The 21,787-nt window shown below is 46.1% G+C and overlaps 1 protein-coding gene across 13 annotated transcripts in view; it reads right to left on the bottom strand.

The window, feature by feature from the left end:
• Positions 1 to 21,787, bottom strand: part of sytl2a (synaptotagmin-like 2a) — a 156,161-nt gene that overhangs the window by 114,910 nt on the left and 19,464 nt on the right. For all 13 annotated transcript variants that reach the window (XM_085998842.1, XM_085998843.1, XM_085998852.1 and 10 more), the window contains exon 2: positions 358 to 811. In XM_085998842.1, coding sequence (XP_085854968.1) covers positions 358 to 458 — 101 coding nt within the window. In that variant the 5' untranslated portion in view covers positions 459 to 811. The remainder of the gene's footprint in view (positions 1 to 357; positions 812 to 21,787) is intronic.

Here is a 21,787-nt window from a genome sequence, read left to right as displayed (position 1 = left end):
TCCTGTAACAATTAATGCAGTTTCCCTTCTTTGTCAGTTTAAAAAAATCTATTTCCAGGTTTTGCCTTGAATTCCCACTGCTTTCTGCTCAAGTAACAGCCTTTCTTGAGCAACTTTGTCAAAGGCATGCTGGAAGTTCAAATACACCATGACAGGGTTCACCGCCTCAAAACTCAATGATGTTTGTCAGAGAGCATCTTCTGCTTCTGGAGCCATGTTGAGTGCTACTAACTCATTATTGTACAGATAATGCTTGAACTCGCTCCTGATAAATTATTTTATATTATTTTCTTATTTTAACTGCATCCAGTAAGCATCTATAAATAAGTGTATTTTTTTTTTTTTTACAAATCTTACCTAATTCTTTTTTCTTCTACTTTTCTCAGCTCTGCATCCCTCTGGAGCACCTTCATGATATTCGCCTGCTCCTCCTCGGTTAGGTGACTTAGATCAATCATCTTTTCAGCTAAATCAGGCTACTTACTAAATGTATAACTTACAAAAATTGTTTGTGTTACAGGTTCTTTGGAAAAGAGAGATTAAGATTCTTTTACATTTCTTTACCACTAATTTTCAGTTTAACAGTTTGTAAATGTTATGAATACTGCTCTGGTGACAGGTGGCTTCTAAAACTTTGGCAAAGTTACAGTATTCTCTGGAATTAAGTTCTACTTCATGTTCTTTGGTATTCAAAAATAGTTATGAAAATAAATTCTTCACTCCTTTATTGCTTAGGCCACAAGTTCATGAAGGTGTACTCTTCCTCAGTTGCACCATGCATCTAGATGGTCCCAATAACATTCAGCAAGGCCTGAAACAAAAAAGGCAGAGGTGTTACCACTCACAATTAAGTTTAATTACAGGGTATGAAAATATGACTCATTTGAATTGAATAACCTCAAAGGTACTTTCTGCTATAAAATGCTTTGTTCAACAATGCACAATGATTTTAAAAGTAGCATTCCTTCCAAACTTACCTAAATAAATTCTGGATGGTGTTTATGATTACTTTAATTTATGCTTTTTTGTCCCATTTAACACTCTCTGCACCACATGAACAAAAAAAAGCAGGAAAGCAAATAACTCCCAGACTACAGGCATCTGCGAGTACCAATCCATCATGACCATCATGAAGGCCAAGCTAGAACCACAGGCTCCTTCATGCGCAGGCCAAGACAGATTTCCATCCTGCTGTAGGGAAACTAACATTCATCCTGTGGTCAATGGTAAGGAATGCAGGAATCATACTAGTACTCCACAATAGTGATAGAGACATAGGTATATCCCAATTCACAGCCACAGCTTTGCTAGTAATCCCACTATTGTACATGATTTATTTATTTTCCTGAACCAACATGGTTGCCAATTTGCCAGTTATAATGTGTCAATTTGGCTCAGTTGGTAGCATTCTCGCCTGAGACAGAAGGCTATGGAGTTACACCCAACTATGAGCTCCATGTAGATTGACACTTCTTTGCAGTACGGAGGGAGTGCTGCATTGTGACAGCTGCTATCTTTTGGATGATTTTGTTAAGTTGAGGCCCTGTCTGCCTGCTCAGGTGGACATAAAAGATTCCATGGCACTATCCAAAGAAGAGCAGGAAGTCCTCCTGCTCTTGTCCAATTTTCCCGCTTCAAGCAACACTATTCAATATTTATAACTGGGTTATTCATTCATTTACGGTTTGTGTGGACTTGTGTGCAAATCAGCAGCCACTTTTGTCGAAACAACAACAGTGACTGCACATCAAAAGTAATGTATTCCTTGTAAAGAGCTTCAGGGTATTCGGAGAATGCAATAAGGCACTAAATAGAGCTCTTTCTTGAATTTATTTTAGCAGATGTCATTCATGCACTTCATAAAAACTAGCCCGCCCATGGTGAATTAAATCAGAATAATTAATACACAAAAATAAATTACATCTGCACACACAAACAAACAAATTACACCCACGCAAAGAGACACACATCAATCACATGGGGTTGTAGTTTATAGTGAGGAGGGTGTCCGATCGCTGGGGAGGTTAACTTGGGGGTCGAGGGGAAGCACTTCTGCTCCTCCTGGCCCACAAGCAGTGCTGGAAAAGCACTTACCTGTTCCATGCAACAGTCCACGCCTCCCTTTAGCTGCCGGGTTTCCAGAGGCCGGCCAGCATTAAAAGGCACGAAGCCTCATTAAAATATTTAAGTGAGACACCCACCTCCTGGGTGTGAGTTGGTCGCCCACCCCCAGTAAAACTGGAAGTAAGCGGGTTAGAGACAGGTTGAGTTTGGGTTTGAGACTTTTCATGTGTTAACATCCCACCATAGTCAAACCACCCATTTTGGGGGATTACAATTCCCCCCAAGAGTTGTAATGGAGTACCGATCTGCTCAACCACACTTTCACCAATACGTTTGATGCCCTAGTCCCTATTAAAACAATTACACTCTCACTCTGGCCTTTCCGCCTGGTACAGCCCTCACTTTTGCTCCCTTAAGTCCAAGGGACTCAGACTTGAACGGATATGGCAGACAACTAGTTTAGCCATTCACCGACAGATCTGGCTGGACCACAAAGCATTATCGGGTCCTGCTCTCGTCTGCCAAAATTGCTCGCCATTCAGCAAAGACAGACCCCGGCTCTATTCTCCACTGCTAACTGTCTTCTTAAACGCCTCTCCCAGCTCCTCCACCCTTACCTCAGACAACAAGTGTGAGGTGCTCATGGACTTCTTTGTCTCTAAGATTGAGACCATCCGTTCAGCTGCCTCTACCACTTCCTTTCCTTCCCCTCGTCCACCGGGCCAAGCTTCCTCTAAGGTTCCCCCCAGCCCCAGACTCGCATCTTTCTCCAGTTTCTCCCTTCATGACCTTTCCGCGCTCATCTTGTCCACGAGACCCACTTCCTGCTCCCTCAACCCTATTCCCACCAAACTGATCACCTAACTTCCTTTTCTGGCTCCCATGTTAGCTGACATTGTTAATGGTTCTGTCTCCTCAGGTAATGCCCCTCTCCCTCAAATCTGCTGTCATCACCCCTTGACCCCTCCGTCCTTGCAAACTGCCGCCCCATCTCCAACCTCCCTTTCCTCTCCAAAGTCCTTGAACATGTTGTCGCCTCCCAAATCTGTGCTCATCTTTCCCACAACGCCATGTTTGAATCCCTCCAATCCGGTACCGAAACGGCGCTCATCAAAGTCATAAATGACATCCTTTGTGACTGTGACAAAGGTAAACTATCTCTCCTCATCCTTCTTGACTTGTCTGCAGTCTTTGACACGGTTGACCACTCCATCCTCCTCCAATGCCTCTCCACCATTGTCCAGCTGGATGGGACTGCACTCACTTGGTTCTATTCTTATCTATCTAATCATAGCGAGAGAATCACCTGCAATGGCTTCTCTTCCTGCTCCCGCATGGTTACCTCTGGTGTCCCCCTAAGGATCTATCCTGGTCTCCCTCCTATTTCTCATCTACATGCTGCCCCTTGGTGACAATCATCCGAAAACACAGCGTCAGTTTACAAATGTATGCCGACGACACCCAGCTCTACCTCACTACCTCTTCTCTCGACCCCTCCCTGGTCTCTAAATTGTCAGACTGCTTATCCGGCATCCAGTTCTGGATGAGCAGAAATTTTCTCCAATTAAATATTGGGAATACCAAAGCCATTTTTTCAGTCCCCGGCACAAACTCCATTCCCTAGCCACCGACTCCATCCCTCTCCCTAACATCTGTCTGAAGTTGAACCACACTATTCGCAACCTTGGTGTCATATTTGACCCTGAAATGAGCTTCTGACCACATATCTGTGGCATAACCAAAACCGCCTATTTCCACCTCCGTAACATCGCCCGTCTCTGCCCTTGCCTCAGTTCATCCGCTGCTGAAACCCTCATCCACACCTTAGTTACCTCTGGACTTGACTATTCAACGCATTCCTGCTGGCCTCCCACATTCTACCCTACCTAAACTCGAGGTCACCCAAAACTCGGCTGCCCGTGTCCTAACTCGCACCAAGTCATGTTCACCCATCACCCTTGTGCTCGCTGACCTACAGTGGCTCCCGGTTAAGCAGCGCCTCAATTTCAAAATTTTCATCCTTGTTTTCATATCCCTCCATGGCCTCACCCCTCCCCATCTCTGTAACCTCCTCCAGCCCCACAACTCTCAAATTGTAGGTCACTACAGCCACCTCCTGGAATAGTACACACTTCCAATCCAGCCCTCCAGCTGTCAAATAAAAAAAATATTGGCCCTTAGCAACAGTCTGAAATGATAATGTTTTAAAACACGAGTATATTTTTTTATTACTTCTTTATTGGATTTTGGGACCTGGCCAGCTGGTAACTAGTTTAAATTAGTAGTACTTTCTGAGTTTACCCTGCCTGTATGTACATTCCCTATCAAAGGCAGATGTTCTTCCAGCTTGGCTTTGTCCCTGAAAAGTGATCTGTGGCCTGAAACAGGCTTCTGAGACACCACGTTGCTGATTTTCAACCCCACTTTGATTGACAGTTCAGTTTAGTAGTGAAAAATGCCTTTTGATCTTCGTTAGTTACAGCTTAGACTTCATAGAGTAGAGAAGCACATAATGTAGTTGGTGGTCTAGATTCTTCAGTTCCCTTTTCTCCGGTCTGGCATGCAGACAGAAGCAAATAGAGGCTTCCATGAGTTGGTATTTCCCTTGCAAGAACATAAGAATTAGGAGCAGGAGTAGGCCACATGGCCCTTCGAGCCTGCTCTGCCATTCAATAAGGTCATACTGATGTTCGACCTCAACTCCATTTTCCCTCCCGATCCCCATATCCCTCGATTCCCCCGAGTGTCAAAAAATCTATCTCAGCCTTGAATATACTCAATGACTCAGCATCCACAGCCCTTTGGGGTAGAGAATTCTGAAGTTTCACAACCCTGAGTGAAGAAATTCCTCCTCATCTCAGTCTTAAATGGCCAACCCCTTCCGGAGACTATGCCCCCTAGTTTTAGACTCTCCAGCCAGGGGAAACAACCTCTCAGTATCTACCCTGTCAATCCCCTTCAGAATCTTGTATATTTCAATGAGATCACCTCTCATTCTTCTAAAGTCCAGAGAGTATAGGCCCAATGTACTCAATCTCTCCCCATAGGATAATCCTCTCATCACAGGGATCAATCTAGTGAACCTTCGTTGCACCGCCTCTAAGGCATGTGTATCCTTTCTCAGATAAGGAGACCAAAACTGTGCACAGTATTCCAGGTGTGGTCTCATCAAAGCCCTGTACAACTGTAGTAAGACTTCCTTAGTCTTGTACTCCAACTCCCTTGCAATAAAGGCCAACATGCCATTTGCCTTCCTAATTGTTTGCTGCACCTGCATGCTAACTTTGTGTTTCTTGCACAAGGACGCCCAAATCTCTCCGAATGCCAACATTTAAAAGTTTCTCACCATTTAAAAAATATTCTGTTTTTCTATTCTTCCTACCAAAGTGAATAACCTCACATTTCCCTACGTTATACTTCATCTGCCACCTTATAGCCCACTTCTTCTTTCATATTCAGGTTGCTAAGGGAATTGGGGAAGGAGATAGCGGAAGGGCTTGCCATAATTTTCCAATCTTCCCTAGATGCGGGGGAAATGCCTGAGGATTGGAAAGTGGCAAATGTGACATCATTGTTCAAGAACGGGTGCAAGGACAATCCTAGTAACTACAGGCCAGTCAGTTTAACATCAGTGGTGGGTAAAGTTTTAGAAACAATAATCAAGAAAAAAATTAACGGGCACTTGGAGAGGTTTAAGCTAATTAAGGAGAGCCAACACATTTGTAAAAGGCAGATCATGTTTGACTAATCTAATTGAATTTGTTAATGAAGTAACAGAGAGGGTTGATGAAGGGAATGCAATGGATGTTGTCTACATGGATTTTCGGAAGGTGTTTGACAAAATATATCATATAGAAGGCTGGTTAACAAAATTAATGAGGCTCATGGAATAGGTGGGTCAGTGGCAACTTGGATAAGGAATTGGCTTAAGGACAGAAAACAGCGAGTTGTGGTAAATGGCGGTTTTTCAGACTGGAGGATGGTAGACAGTGGTGTTCCCCAAGGGACAGCGCTGGGGCTACTGCTTCTTTTGAGATGACCTGGACATTGGAATACAGAGTAGAATTTCTAAATTTGCCTATGACACCAAACTTGGGGGTGTGGCAAACAGTGAGGATGATACCAATTGACTGCAACAGGACATAGAAAGGCTAGCAGAATGGGCAGACAAGTGGCAGATGGAATTAATACAGAGAAATGTGAGGTGATGCATTTTTGCAAAGGAACAGGGAGAGGCAATATACAATTAATGGCACAGTTTTAAAGAGTGTGCAGGGACAGAGGGACCTGGGAGTTAATGTGCATAGGTTCCTGAAGGTGGCGGGACATATTGAGAGAGTGGTTAGCAAAGCATGTGGGATCTTGGGCTTCATAAATAGAGGTATTGAGTACAAAAGTAGAGAAGTTATGCTGAATCTTTATAAACTGCTGGTTAGGCCACAAGTGGAGTATTGCGCCCAGTTCTGGTCACCACACTTTAGGAAGGATGTGAAGGCCCTTGAGAGGGTGCAGAGGAGATTTACCAGAATGGTTCCGGGGATGGGGGAATCTTAGCTACAAGGACAGGTTGGAGAAGCTGGATTTCTTTTCATTAGAGCAAAGGAGGTTGAGGGGTGATTTGATAGAGGGGTACAAGATTGACAGGTTTGGCTAGGCTAGACGGGGAAAGGCTGTTCCCACTAGTTGATGGTAGAAGGACTAGGGGACACAGAATCAAAGGTTTTGGGCAAGAGATACAGGGGGGATGTGAGGAAAAACTTTTTTTTTTTACACAGCGAGTGTGGATGACCTGGAACTCGCTGCTGACGGAAGTGGTGGATGCAGAGACACTCAATGTTTTCAAGGAGAGACTGGATAGGCACTTGAGGGAAATAAACTTGCAGGGCTATGGGGATAGAGCAGGGGAATGGGACTGACTGGATTGCTCTACAGAGAGCCGGCATGGACTCAATGAGCCAAATGGCCTCCTTCAGTGCCATTATGACTATATGCCATGGTAGCAAATCTGATCAAATGTCAATATCGAAGTTAGATATCCAGGCCAAAGCTTCCGGTATAACAGCATAGATATCTTGTAGGCTGCCTGCAAATTTCATGAAGGCACTGCTGAATGGTGTGCTCCAGGGTCTGATTAGGAGTTCCAGTCACATGATGGGGATGCTTTAATCTTCCATCTATGGAGAAGTTGCCAGCATCTACCATGACCAGTTCTGAGGTGGTTGATGGTTGTCCACTGTTTGCGAGAAAGGTTTGATCCTTCAGGTTGTACTGTGGGGTCTTCTATAAAAGGAATCCATTCCGTGGGTCACAGCTCTGCCAAGCATTTCACCATCGGTCATCAAGGCTGAGGGGAGATCGCTGAAGGGGCCTTGGCGATGGCCCAAAATGGCCTTCTAGATTTGAGACAGGTTGGTGATGGGTTGTTCAAGTCAGCCTGGATCGGTATGTCTTTGCTGGTGTAGCGGTTGTATTCTCTGGAGACTGCATATCCGCAGCGTATGTGTGGTGGTGCGCTGTTTGCAAGCATGGGCAGCCATGGTGTTGGTGTCGATAAAAGCATACTGGTGATAATTCTCATAGTAGAATTCAGCTGGACATTAACGGATTTGACATGTGGACTTGAATGCAATGCCAGAGAGCAGTACTCTGCTGTAGAGTACACCAGGGAGAGTGCTGCCATATGGAGAGTTTGATTATCCACTCCTCATGTGGATCCGGTGAGTTTCGCGATCCAGTTGACCCTACTCTTTAGTTTCTTCCCAAGGTTCTTGAGATGCTGTCTATACGACAGGGTGCGATTGAGCGCGACTCCTAAATAGGGAGGTTTTTTTGGCATGGTTTACCTCTGCGCCGCAAAAGGAGACTTTCGAAGCTTGGTTTGCTTGATGTGTGTTGAGGTGGAATGTCGAGGTGACTGTCTTTTGCGGGTTTGCCCAAAGTTGCCATCGGTGGAAGTCGGCCTCCATCCTCTGTGAATCATTGGTCAGGATCTCCTCGGTATGGACAGATTCAGGTTTTGCGTGGCCAAGGCAATGTCATCAGCGTATATGAATTTGCAGGATTCTGTTTCGGGTAGGTCACTTTGTAAGAAACTAAAGGGCAAAGTCAACTTGATCGAGAAACTTGTCGGGTCCACATGGGGAGTAAATGTTGAATGACATGCGTGCCAGGACAGAACCCTGTGGGAGTCTGTTGTTCAATGTCCTATACTGCTCTTCTGGGTGAGAGTGTACACACGGAAGTGTCGGTTGCTAAGCAGGGAGTTGAGAAGATGGATCGTTGTTCTGCAGGGTAAAATGATGGCATGCTTGAAAAGCAGTCCACGCTTCCATACTGTGCCCACTCACTTAATCTGTCTATATCCCTGTCTATATTTTGCAGGCTCTTTGTGTCCTCCTCACAGCTTACTTTCCCATCTCGCTTTGTATTGTCAGTAAACTTGGATACATTGCAATTAGTTCCTTCATCGAAGTCATTAATATAGATTGTAAATAGCTGAGGGCTAAGCACTGATCCTTGCGGCACCCCACTAGTTACAGCCTGCCAACCGGAAAATGACCCATTTATCCCTCCTCTCTGTTTTCTGTCAGTTAACCAATCCTCTATCCATGCTAATATATTACCCCCGAGTCCATGAGCCCTTATCTTGCATTGCAACCTTTATGTGGCACCTTATCGAATGCCTTTTGGAAATCCAAATATACTACACCCACTGGTTCACCTTTATCTACCTTGCGAATTACATCCTCAAAAAACTATAATAAATTTGCTAAACATGATTTCCCTTTCCTAAAAACATGTTGACTCTGCTGATTTTCTAAGTGCCATGTTGCCACTTCCTTAATAATGGATTCCAGCATTTTCCCAATGACTGATGTCAGGCTAACTGGCCTGTACTTCCCGGTTTTCTCTCTCCTCCTTTCTTGAACAGTGGGGTTATATTTGCTACCTTCCAATCTGCTGGGATTGTTCTCAAAGCTAGGGAGTTTTGGAAGATCACAACCAATGCATCCACTATCTCTGCAGCCACCTCTTTTAGAACCCTAGGATGTAGGCCATCAGGTCATGGGGATTTGGCAGCTTTTAGTCCCATTAGTTCTCAAGTTCTTTTTCTCTACTGATATCATTTACTTTAAGTTCTTCACTGTTATTAGCCCCTTGGTTCCCCATTATTTTTGGTAGGCTTTTTGGGTCTTCTACTATGAAAACAGATACAAAATAATCATTTAAAGTCTCTGCCATTTCCTTATTCCCCATTAGAATTTCACCTGTCTCAGCATCTAAGGCTAATGCTTACTTTTGCTACTCTCTTCCTTTTTACATACTCGTAGAAGTTCTTACAATCCTGTTTTTATATTTCTTGCCAGTTTACTCTCATTCTATTTTCTTCCTTATCATCAATTTTTTGGTCATCCTTTGCTGGTTTCTAAAGCTCTCCCAATCTTCAGGCTTACTACTATGCTTCGCAACATTAAAAGCCTCTTTTAATCTAATACTATCCTTAACTTCTTTAGTTAGCCATGGATGGATAACTTTTCCCATGGAGTTCTCATTTCTCAATGAAACTTAAATTTGTTGAGAATTTTGGAATATTTCTTTAAATGTTTGCCACTGCTTATCTACCGTCATAACTTTTAATCTAATTTCCAAATCTACCTTAGCTAACTCACCCCTCATACCTATGTAATTGGCTTTATTTAAGTTCAAGACTCTAGTTTCGGACTGAAGTATTTCACTCTCAAACTCAATGTGAAACATCATCATATTATGATCACTCTTCCGCAGAGGATCCTTTACTATGAGATTACTAATTAACCGTGTCTCATAACACAGTACAAGATCTAAAATAGCCTGTTCACTGGTTGGTTCCATGACGTATTGTTCTAGGAAACTGTCTCAAATGCATTCCATGAACTTGTCCACCAATTAGATTTGCCCAGTCTATATGAAGATTAAATTCCCCCATGATTATTGTATTACCTTTGTTACAAGCTCCTATTATTTGCTGATTAATACTCTGTCCAATGGTATATCTATTGTTTGGAGGCCTATAAATGGCTTCCACTAGTGTTTTCTGCCCCTTGCTATTTCTTATCTCCACCCATACTGATTCTACTTCCTGAACTTCTGAGCCAAGATCCTTTCTCACTACTTTCCTTATATCATAATTTATTATAAGGGCTCCCCCCATCCCACACCCCTGCCCTCCATTCCCATTCTGCCTGTCTTTTCGAAACATCAAGTAACCTGGAATATTTAGTTCCCAACCTTGGTCATCTTGCAATCAAGTCTCTGTAATGGCTACTAGATCAAAGCCATTTATTTGTGCCACTAATAACTCACTTTTACAAGTGAGTTAATAAAACTATGCAGAGAATGGCCAAAACATCCAGATTCTTTTGTTTTGTGACATATTGGGCCGGAATTTGCAGTGGGCAATAATGGTGAACTAGCAGCGTTCACCATTATTACCCCTTTGAAACTGACAGCAACTTTAGGATATAGCGTATGCGCATCTAAATGTGGAAATCCTGAAGTTGCGGTCAGTCATTCACTGCTCCGACACTGGCTGCGCTGTGGCACTACTGCCACCCCCCCTCCCCACCATAGCCGGCAATCAATGTAAGCAGTGAAATCAGTGAAACGGATGATAACTTGAGCTTTTCCACGGTAGTATCGCTGTTAAATGTTAATCCTTGTTGGAACAGGTGTAATTGGGGTTTTAATAGCTTATTGACTGCTAAACAAATATTCTGGCCCTGAAAAACTAATTTTTATATTTGTGGATTGTCAAATTTCTCCATTATGATAAAAGTTATATATATTTTTAAAAACATAACTTTTTTTTTTTAAAGTTTGTTCATGATATTTCAGGTTCTACCTTATCCCCACGTGAGAGACCCAAATTTTATTTCGCTCTCAACATTTTTTTTAAAAGTCCAGATAAAAGCAGCTTCTCATTTCCTGGTTCCCTGTCGGAGAGAATTCTGCAATGTTATTGGCTGCTTAGGCAGCTTGTTGACGTCACAGCAGCATCACACTAGGGAATTACCACTACAGAGTGCTGAAATTACTTGAACGAACATCAAAAAAGACAACCGTCTTGCCACAGAGATTGCAAAAACTTTGTGGCTAGCTTTCTTTAGGGACACCGGTGATGCCTTTGCTTTGCTACTGACCACAAATTCCGGGCCATTGACAATTAAGTAAACCACCTCCTTTCCCCCCCACTCCTTTCCTTTTGTTTCTCTCTCTCACCTGGCAGCTGTCCCTTACCTGCCAGTACACTTCACACCTAATCTCAGCTGCCTTTTGTCTCCACGGGCCTATTACCATCTCGTCTGGCTTCGAATACCTTTTATTGTCTCTTTTGTTCGATCGCAGCCTTGCCTTCGATCTATTTTCTTTTCTTTCCAGTTTTGAAGAAGGGTTTCGACCCGAAGCGTCAACTCAAATTTCTCTCCACGGATGTTGCCTGACCTGCTGAGTTTTTCCAGCATTTTCTGTTGTTATTTCGGATTTCCAGCATCCGCAGTATTTTGCTATCAAACCACTGTATTTATTGGTTTGCTGTTATATATGTAAAAGCAACTCATATCAAAAATAAATGGGTTTATTGTTCATCTGGTCCATGCCAGTTCCCCAGATTGCTTTGCAAATAAAATCCCATTTTAGTTCACAGGAAGCATCGGCTTTCTATGGAAGTGGCCCTTTTCATTGAGCACAAGGAAAGTATCTGGCAAATCCCTGAATAGAAACATAGAAGCAGGAGTAGGCCATTCGGCCCCTCTAGCCTGCTCCGCCATTCAATGCGATCATGGCTGATCATCCAAGGTCAGTACGTTCTCCCCATACCCCTTGATCTCTTTAGCCTTAAGAAATATATCCAACTCCTTCTTGAATATATTTAATGAATTGGCCTCTACTGCCTTCTGTGTTAGAGAATTCCACAGGTTCACCATCTCTGGGTGAAGAAATTCCTCCTCATTTCTGTCCTAAAAGGCCTACCCCTTATCATTAGACTGTGACCCCTGGTTCTGGATTCCCCGACCATCGGGAACATCCTCCCTGCATCTAGTCTGTCCACTCCTGTTAGAATTTTATAAGTTTCAATGAGATCCCCTCTGATTCTTCTAAACTCCAGCGAGTACAAGCCCAATCATCCCAATCTCTCCTCATACGTAATTCCTGCCATCCCAGGTATCAGCCTGGTGAATCTTCACTGAACTCCTTCCATGGCAAGAATATCCTTCCTCAGATAAGGCGACCAAAACTGCACACAATACTCAAGGTGTGGTCTCACCAAGGCCCTGTACAACTGCAGCAAGACATCCTTGTTCTTGTACTCAAACCCTCTCGCTATGAAGGCCAACATACCATTTGCCTTCTTAACCACCTGCTGCACCTGCATGCTTACCTTCAGCAACTGGTGCACAAGGACACCCAAGTCTCGTTGCACTTCCCCTTCTCCCAATCTATTGCCATTCAGATAATAATCTGCCTTCCTGTTTTTGACACCAAAGTGGATAACGTCACATTTATCCACGTTATATTGCATCTGCCATGCTTCTGCCCAATCACCCAACCTGTCCAAATCATCCTGTAGTTTCTTGGCATCCTCCTCACAGCACACACGCCCACCCAGCTTTGTGTCGTCTGCAAATTTGGAAATATTACATCTAGTTCCCTTGTCTAGATCATTAATATATATGGTGAATAGCTGGGGTTCAAGGACCGATCTCTGCGGTACCCCGCTAGTCATTGCCTGCCACTCGGAAAAAGACCCGTTTATTCCAACTCTTTGCTTTCTATCTGCCAACCAGTTCTCTATCCAAGTCAAGGCCTTGCCCCCAATCCCATGTGCCTTAACTTTACACGCTAATCTCTTATGTGGGACCTTATCGAAAGCCTTCTGAAAGTCCAAATACACCACATCCACTGGTTCTCCCTTATCTATTTTACTAGTTAAATCCTCAAAAAATTCCAGTAGATTAGTCAAGCGCGATTTACCTTTTGTAAATCCACGTTGATTTGTCCGATCCTGTCACTGTTTTCCAAGTGCTCTACTACATCTTTTATAATGGACTCTAGCATTTTCCCCACTACCAATGTCAGGCTTACAGGGCTGTAATTCCCCATTTTCTCTCTACCACCTCTTTTGAATAGTGGGGTAACATTAGCTACCCGCCAATCCATGGGTACTGTTCCAGATTCCATCGAATGTTGGAAGATGCTCAGCAACGCATCTACTATTTCTAGGGCCACTTCCTTAAGTACCCTAGGATGTAGATTATCAGGCCCTGGGGATTTATCAACCTTCAATCCCGTCAATTTCCCTAACACCATTTCCCTACAAATACTGATATCTTTCAGTTCCTCCCTTTCATCAAACCCTATGTTCCCCGATATTTCCGGGAGGTTATTTATGTCCTCCTTTGTGAAGACAGAACCAAAGTATGTATTTAATTGGTCTGCCATTTCTTTGTTCCCCATTATAAATTCCCCCGATTCTGGCTGCAAGGGACCTATGCTTGACTTCACCAATCTTTTTCTCTTCACATATCTATAAAAGCTTTTACAGTCAGTTTTTATGTTCCCTGCAAGCTTACTCTCATATTCTATTTTCCCTTTCTTAATTAATCCCTTTGTCCTCCTTTGTTGAATCCTAAACTGCTCCCAATCCTCTGGATTACTGCTTTTTTTTGGCCAATTTATATGTCCTCTCCTTGGATCTTATGCTATCCCTAATTTCCCTCGTTAGCCACGGTTGAGTCACCTTTTTTATTTTATTTTTATGCCAAACTGGGATGAACAAATTCTGTAGTTCATCCATGCGGCCTTTGAATGTTTGCCATTGCCTATCCACCGTTAACCCTTTGAGTGACATTCCCCAATCAATCCTACCCAATTCGCGCCTCAGACCATCGTAGTTTCCTTTATTTAAATTCAGGACCCTAGTCTCCGAGTCAACTACTTCATTCTCCATCTTAATGAAGAATTCGATCATATTATGATCACTCCGACCCAAGGGGCCTCGTACAACAAGGTTGCTAATTAATCCTTTCTCGTTACATAATACCCAGTCTAAGATGGCCTGATATCTGGTTGGTTCCTCGACATATTGGTCCAGGAAACCATCCCGTAAACACTCCAGGAATTCCTCCTCCACAGTATTGTTACTCATTTGGTTAGCCCAATCTATATGTAGATTAAAGTCACCCATGATGACTGCTGTGCCCTTTTTGCACGCTTCTCTGATTTCCCTTTTAATGCCATCCCCGACCTCCACCTTACTGTTTGGAGGTCTATATACCACTCCCACTAACATTTTCTGCTCTTGGTATTTCTCAGTTCTACCCATACAGATTCCACATCATCAGAGCTAATATCCTTCCTTACAATTGTGTTAATCCCTTCTTTAACCAGTAATGCTACCCCACCTCCCTTTCCTTTTTGCCTATCTTTCCTGAATATTGAATACCCCTGGATGTTGAGTTCCCAGCTTTCACCACCCTGGAGCCAGGTTTCCGTAATCCCAATCAAATCATATTAGTTTACCTCTATTTGTGCAGCTAATTCATCCACCTTATTACGAATGCTCCTCGCATTAAGACACAAAGCCTTCAGGCTTGTTTTTTTAACGCTCTTAGACCTATTAGAATTATTATTTACTGTGGCCATGTTTGATTTAAACCGTTGATTTCTCTGACTGCCACTTTTGTTTTTCTCCTTCCTATCTTTTGCTTTTATCCTTGTTTCCCTTTCCTCTATCCCCCGCTCAGGTTCCCAACCCCCTGCCATTTTAGTTTAAACCCTCCCCCAGAGCACTAACAAACACTCCCCCCTAGGACATCGGCCCCGGCCCTGCCCAGGTGCAAACCGTCCGGTTTGAACTGGTCCCACCTACCCCAGAACCGGTTCCAATGTCCCAGGAATTTGAATCCCTCCCCCGGCACCATTCCTCTAGCCACGTATTCATCTGAAATATTCTTCTATTTCTACTCTGACTAGCACGTGGCACTGGTAGCAATCCTGAGATTACTGCCTTTGAGGTCCTATTTTTTAATTTACCTCCTAACTCCCTATATTCAGCTTTTAGGACCTCATCCTGTTTTTTACCTATATCGTTGGTACCTATATGCACCACGACAACTGGCTGTTCACCCTCCTCTTCCAAGATGTTCTGCAGCCGCTCAGACATCCTTGACCCTTGCACCAGGGAGGCAACACACCATCCTGGAGTCTCATTTGCGGCCACAGAAACGCCTGTCTATTCCCCTTACAATAGAATCCCCTATTACGATAGCTCTACCCCTCTTTTTCCTCCCGTCCTGTGCAGCAGAGCCACCCCTGGTGCCAGGAAGTTGGCTGCTGCTGCCTTCCCCTGGTAAGCCATCCCCCCCATCAGTATCCAAAGCGGTATATCTGTTTGAGAGGGGGATTGTGACAGAAAAACTTATCTGGAGATAAAAACAGAAAATGCTGGAAATACTCAGCAGGTCAGACAGCATCAGTAGAGAGAAAAACAGAGTTAACATTTCAGGTCGATAACCTATCAGAACTGGAAAAAGTTAGAGATGTAACACATATTAAGCAAGTAGAGAGAGGCAGGGAAAGGGGGGAATGGGAGGAAAGAACAAAAGGGATGATCTCGGATAGGGTGGAAGGCAAGAGAGATTAAATGACAAAAGGGACGATGGTGCAAGCCAAAGGGGGGGTGGCATGGGTAATGGGACAAGTAAAGAAACAAAAAGATGGGTCTGGAGGAGGTGTAAATGACTACAATAGAACCATTACCAGCAGCTCCTGTCTGAAAAATGGGAGCGGTGGTTATGATCTGACATAGTTGAACTAAGTGTTGAGACCAGAAGGCTGTAAAGTGCCTAATCGCAAGATGAGGTGCTGTTCCTGGAGCTTCATTGGAACAGTGTCTTCTCTTCTTAGGCAGTCCCTCGGAACCGAGGATGACTTGCTTCCACACTAAAAAGGAGTTCTCAGGTGACTGATTAGTCCGATGCGGGACCTACAGTCTCGGTCACAGGCGGGGCAGACGGGTGGGTGGGGTGCATGGGTTGACGTGCGCGCCTTCCACTATTTGTGCTTGGCTTCCGCTTGCTCCCAGCGAAGAGACTCGAGGTGTTCGGCACTTTCCCGGATGCTTCTCCTCCACTTTGTGTGGTCTTGGGCCAGGGATTCCCAGGTGTCGGTGGGTATGTTGTACTTTTTGGAAGGAGGCATGGAGGGTGTCCTTGAAGCGCTTCCTCTGCCCACCTGGGGCTCTCTTGGCTGTGTCGGGGCTCCGAGTAGAGCGCTTGTTTAGGGAGTCTCGCATCAGGCATGTGGACGATGTGGCCCGTCCATCGGAGCTGATTGAGCGTGGTCAGAACTTTTATACTGGGGATGTTGGCCTGAGCGAGAACACTGACGTTAGTGCGCCTATCATGTCAATGGATTTGCAGGATCTTGCAGAGGCAGCGTTGGTGGTACCTCTCCAGTGCTTTGAGGGGCCTGCTGTACATGGTCCATGTCTCTGAAGAACACAGGAGGGCGGGTATCACTACTGCTCTGTAGACCATGAGCTTAGTGCCGGGTTTGAGGTCCTGGTCTTCAAACACTCTCTTCCTCAGACGACCGAAGGCTGCACTGGCACACTGAAGGCGGTGTTGGACTTCGTCATTGATGTCTGCCCTTGTTGACAGTAGGCTCCCGAGGTACGGAAAGTGGTCCACGTTGTCCAAGGCCTCGTCATGGGTTTTAATTAATTATCAGGGAGCAGTACTGTGTGGCGGAGGCAGGTTGGTAGAGGACCTTTGTCTTACGGATGTTTAGTGTAAGGCCTATGCTCTCGTACGCATTGGTGAAGGTGTTGACGATGGTTTGAAGTTCGGCCTCCGAGTGTGCACAGACGCAAGCGTCGTCTGCATACTGTAACTCGATGACAGAGGATGGGACGACCTTGGATCTGGACTGGAGGCGACGGAGGTTGAACAGTTTCCCGTTTGTTCTGTAGATTAGCTCCACTCCAGTGGGGAGCTTACTGAGGGCAAGATGGAGCATTGCAGCAAGGAAGATCGAGAAGAGTGTTGGTGCGATGACACAGCCTTACTTGACCCCAGTCTGTAGGTGAATTGGGTCTGTGGTGGATCCGTTGGTCAGGATCACGGCTTACATGGCGTCGTGAAGCAGGCGGAGGATGGTGACAAACTTTTGAGGGCAGCCGAATTTGAGGACACTCCATAATCCCTCAAGGTTGACAGTGTGGAAGGCCTTTGTGAGGTCAAACAAGGCCATGTACTGCGGTTGGTGCTGTTCCCTGCATTTCTCTTGTAGTTGATGTGCGGTGAAGATCATGTCCATTGTGCCCTTTAGTGGGCGGAATCCGCATTGTGACTCTAGGAGGCCGAGGACAGAGGTCAGAGTGAGAGTGGGGCGGAGAATTAAAATGACAAGTGACCGGAAGCTCAGGGTCACATTTGTGGACTGAACGGAGGTGTTTTGCAAAGAGATCACCCAATCAGCATTTACTCTCCCCAATGTAGAGGAGACAGCATCATGATCAGCGAATACAGTATAGCAAATTGAAAAAAAGTATAAGTAAATTGCTGTTTCACCTAGAAAGAGTGTTGGGACCCTGGATGTTGGGAAGGGAGGACGTAAAAGGGCAGGTGATGCATTTCCTGCGCTTGCATGGGAAGGTGCAGTAGAAAGGGGAGGGTGCGTTGGGGGTGATTGAAGAGTGGACCAGGGTGTTGTGGAGGGAACTGTCCCTTCGGAATGATGAAAGGGAAGGGGAGCAGAAGATGTGTTTGGTGGTGGAATCACACTGGAGGTGACAGAAGTGTGGGAAATGGGACAGACTTGCATAAAACCTGTTTCATTAGAACTGGAAAAAGTTAGAGATGTAAGGTCATCGACCTGAAGCATTAATTCTCTTTCGCTCTCCACAGATGGTGCCTGACCTGTTGAGTATTTCCAGCATTTTCTGTTTTTATTTCCGATTTCCAGCATCCGCAGTATTTTGCTTTTGTTCTTATCTTGGAGAACTGTGCGCAAACCTTAGTGAATTACTGTTCTTAGCAAGCAACTGCAATGTATATTCTTTCAGTTGAATGAATAAATAATGCCTTTACGTAAACCATTCTTCTTTTTCTATTTTCTTTGCCAACTCACCCCTCAAAAAAAAATTCTTTACAAGAACTGATGAAACTTATTCTAGGTAAGCCAATTCTAGTGATTGAAACTCTGAAGATTCACCGCTGTTTTGAAACTGGAACTGCAAATTCAGCCAAAATCTAATTCCAAAAAGAGCACAATAATACAACCTTGTAGGAACGGAGGTTCCTATCGAAAAGACTGAGTTCGACTCAGGCAATCAAAACAATGAACTTTAATGGAACAAAACAGGATTTAACTAGAAACTGCTGGAATACATCGAATACAGGTCTGCTCTCTTTGAAGGCACCAAGAGGACTGATCCTCTGGTCTGAAGGCTGACGTCATGACGTCATCACGTTCTTCCCGCCGTTGGGGAATCATGTGACTAACGGCATGACGTCATCACGTTGAAACCGCGCTGTAAAGGTAACTAGACATTGTACAGTCAAACAGTGTAATTAAAAAGGTACAGACACAGACAGTAACTACATTGCTGTTAAAGGAATTATGTACAACCGCTCCGAGTCCTTTGGTGGCTCTGCCACATGCGCCCCCCCAGAATTGTCTTTAACAGAAAAAGTGAGACGAGAGGGAGGTCTGACAAGTCGGTCTGATCGACTTCGATAACCTGGCAGAGGAAGTTGATGATTGGTGGTCGAGCTGGCAGGCGATTGTGGTTGAGCAGGCACGGCGAGCGTGGTCGAGTTGGCGGGCGGCTTTGTTTGATCTGGCACAGCGGTTGCAGGCGGTCGGCCACGTTTCGGCGGTTGAGCGACGATGACTGGGTGGTCCAGGTCCAGGTGAGCCAGCTTCAATCGGTCCACCGAAATGTGATCTGGCTTTCCTCCGATGTCGACCGAAAAGGATTTGTCTCCTGGTTCGATGACACGGAAAGGACAAGTGTAAGGGGGCTTGAGCGGATCCCGGTGAGAGTCGTGGCGGATGAATACATACTCAGCATTCTTCAGTTCCGCTGGCACATGGGAGTTCTGTAAGCCGTGATTTGATGTAGGCACCGGAGCGAAGCATCTGGCCGCTTCCTGGTGGCTAACGAGTTGCTGGGAGGCGGACCATGGCTCTGTGGGAGAAGGGAGGAAATCCCCTGGTACACGGAGCGGCTGGCCATAGACGAGTTCAGCTGAAGACGATTGTAGGTCGTCTTTGGGCGCTGTACGAAGACCCAAAAGGACCATGGGAGTCTGTCCATCCATCCTGCACCTTGAAGACTGGCCCGCAGAGAGGCTAAGCGACCTGTGGAATCGCTCGCAAAGGCCATTTGCCTGTGGATGATAGGCGGTGGTGCAATGAAGTTTGGTGCCGAGCCCCTGAGCCACAGCGTTCCAAAGCTCCGAGGAAAATTGCGGCCCGCGGTCAGAAGAGATGTCCGCCGGTACCCCCGAAACGGGCAACCGAACAGGAGATGAAAGCTCTAGCGACGTCTGCCGAAGTGGTGGAAACCAAAGGAATTGCCTCTGGCCACCTAGTGGTGCGGTCCACCATGGTGAGGAGATGAGTATAACCCGGAGAAGGGGGAAGCGGCCCCACAAGGTCCACATGCACGTGGTCAAAACGACGCTCCAGAACAGCGAACGTAGCCACTGGAGCTTTAACATGACGCTGGACCTTGGCCTTCTGGCAAACTATGCAGGTATTAGCCCAGTCGCGGACATAGAGGTGCATACCTTTCCAGACGAACTTCGCCGACATAAGCTGTTGTGAAGCCTTCATCCCATGGTGCGACAACCCGTGTATGGCATCAAACACCTTCCAGCGCCATGCGACCGGCACGATAGGTCGGGGAACGCCCATGGAGACGTCGCAAAGGAGCGTGACGCCTGTGGCCTGGAAAGTGACGTCAGTCGCTTGGAAACTAGAGGGGATGGTTCTGTATGATTGGACCTCAGTGTCCGAGGCCTGATCTGCAGCCATGAGGGCGTAGTCGATCCCCAGGTGAACCGCGTGGACCGTCGCACGGGAGAGGCAATCCGCCACCAGGTTGTCCTTACCAGACACATGTTGAATGTCCGTGGTAAATTCGGAAATAAACGTCAAGTGATGTTGTTGACGAGCGGACCACGGTTCGGCGGTCTTGGCCATGGCTTAGAGGCTTGTGGTCGACAAAAGCCGTGAAGGGACGTCCTTCCAATAAGAACCGGAAATGGCGAATGGCTAGGAAAAGGGCCAGTAGCTCCCGATCAAAGGTGCTGTATTTTTTTTCATTTTTCCGTAGTTGACGGTTGAAAAACGCCAGCGGTTGCCACGTGCCGTAGACCCACTGCTCTTGCACTGCGCCGATGGCGTAGTCTGATGCGTCCGTGGAAAGGGCAATGGTGGCACCTGGAAGTGGGTGCGCCAGCATGGTTGCGTTGGCCAAAGCGCTCTTGGTGTTGACGAACGCCTGGTCCATCTTGGCTGTCCAGCTGATTGGATCTTTACCGGACTTGCCCTTGAGGACCTCGTACAAGGGTTGCATAAGCTGAGCCGCCTTAAGGACAAAACGGTGATAGAAGTTGACCATCCCCAGGAACTCTTGCAAGGCCTGGACGGTTGGCGGGCGCGGGAAAGAGGTAACTGCTTCCACCTTCGTCATTAAGGGGACGGCGGCATCCGATGTTATGCGGTGTCCCAAGAAATCGATCTGCTGCAGGCCGAATTGGCACTTGGCCGGGTTGATGATTAAACCGTGCTGGCTGAGGCGCGTAGAGGGTACGCAAATGGGAGATGTGCTCTTCCTTGCTAGCACTGGCGATGAGAATGTCGTCAAGGTAGACGAAGATGAAGCGTAGGTCTCGGAGCACAGAGTCCATTAAGCGCTGGAACGCCTGTGCCGCGTTCTTCAAGCCAAACGGCATCTGCAGGAACTCAGAGGCCGAAAGGGGTGATGACTGCGGTTTTTGGACGAGGTCGACTTTAGAAAAGATGGAATTTCCCGCCAAATGGGCAGAGAAATCCTGAATATGCGGAATCGGGTACCGATCAGGAGTGGTGGCGTCGTTCAGGCGTCGGTAGTCCCCGCATGGCCGCCAGGTTTCGGAACAATGTGGAGAGGCGAAGACCAGGGACTATTGGATCGGCGAATGATCCCGAGCCGCTCCATCGTGTCGAACTCCGCTTTCGCAGCCGCGAGCTTGCCGGGTTCGAGCCTTCTAGCCCGCGCATAAACCGGGGAGCCAGTAGTGGTGTTATGATGTTCAACACCATGCTTCGTGGCCGAGGAGAAAATGGACCTTGTCAGCTCCGGAAACTCTCCGAGGAGCCGAGTGAAGTCATCCGGAGGAGGGAAGGCGCAGGCAATCGAGTGTGCCACGGTGGTACCGTGGTAGCACGGAATCGAGTGGAAGGTGGCCGCGTTGATCAACAGGCGGTGCCGGACATCGACGAGGAGGCTGTTGGCACACAGAAAATCCGCCCCTAGGATGGCCTGTGAGACTGTGGACGTGACGAATTCCCAACAGAAGTGCTGACTGCCGAAACAGACTTGGACCCGCCATTTTCGGAAAGTTCGAATTGCTGCGCCATTAGCCGCTACGAGGGAAAAACAGTGGTTCCCAGCCTGCATATCGCGCTT

The sequence above is a fragment of the Somniosus microcephalus genome, chromosome 10 (genome assembly GCF_052327205.1).
Source record: "Somniosus microcephalus isolate GS21.2 chromosome 10, FLI_Smic_1.0, whole genome shotgun sequence".
NCBI lineage: Eukaryota > Metazoa > Chordata > Chondrichthyes > Squaliformes > Somniosidae > Somniosus > Somniosus microcephalus.
Note: the sequence above shows the minus strand (reverse complement) of the source record. Positions and strands in the feature narration are given on the sequence as shown.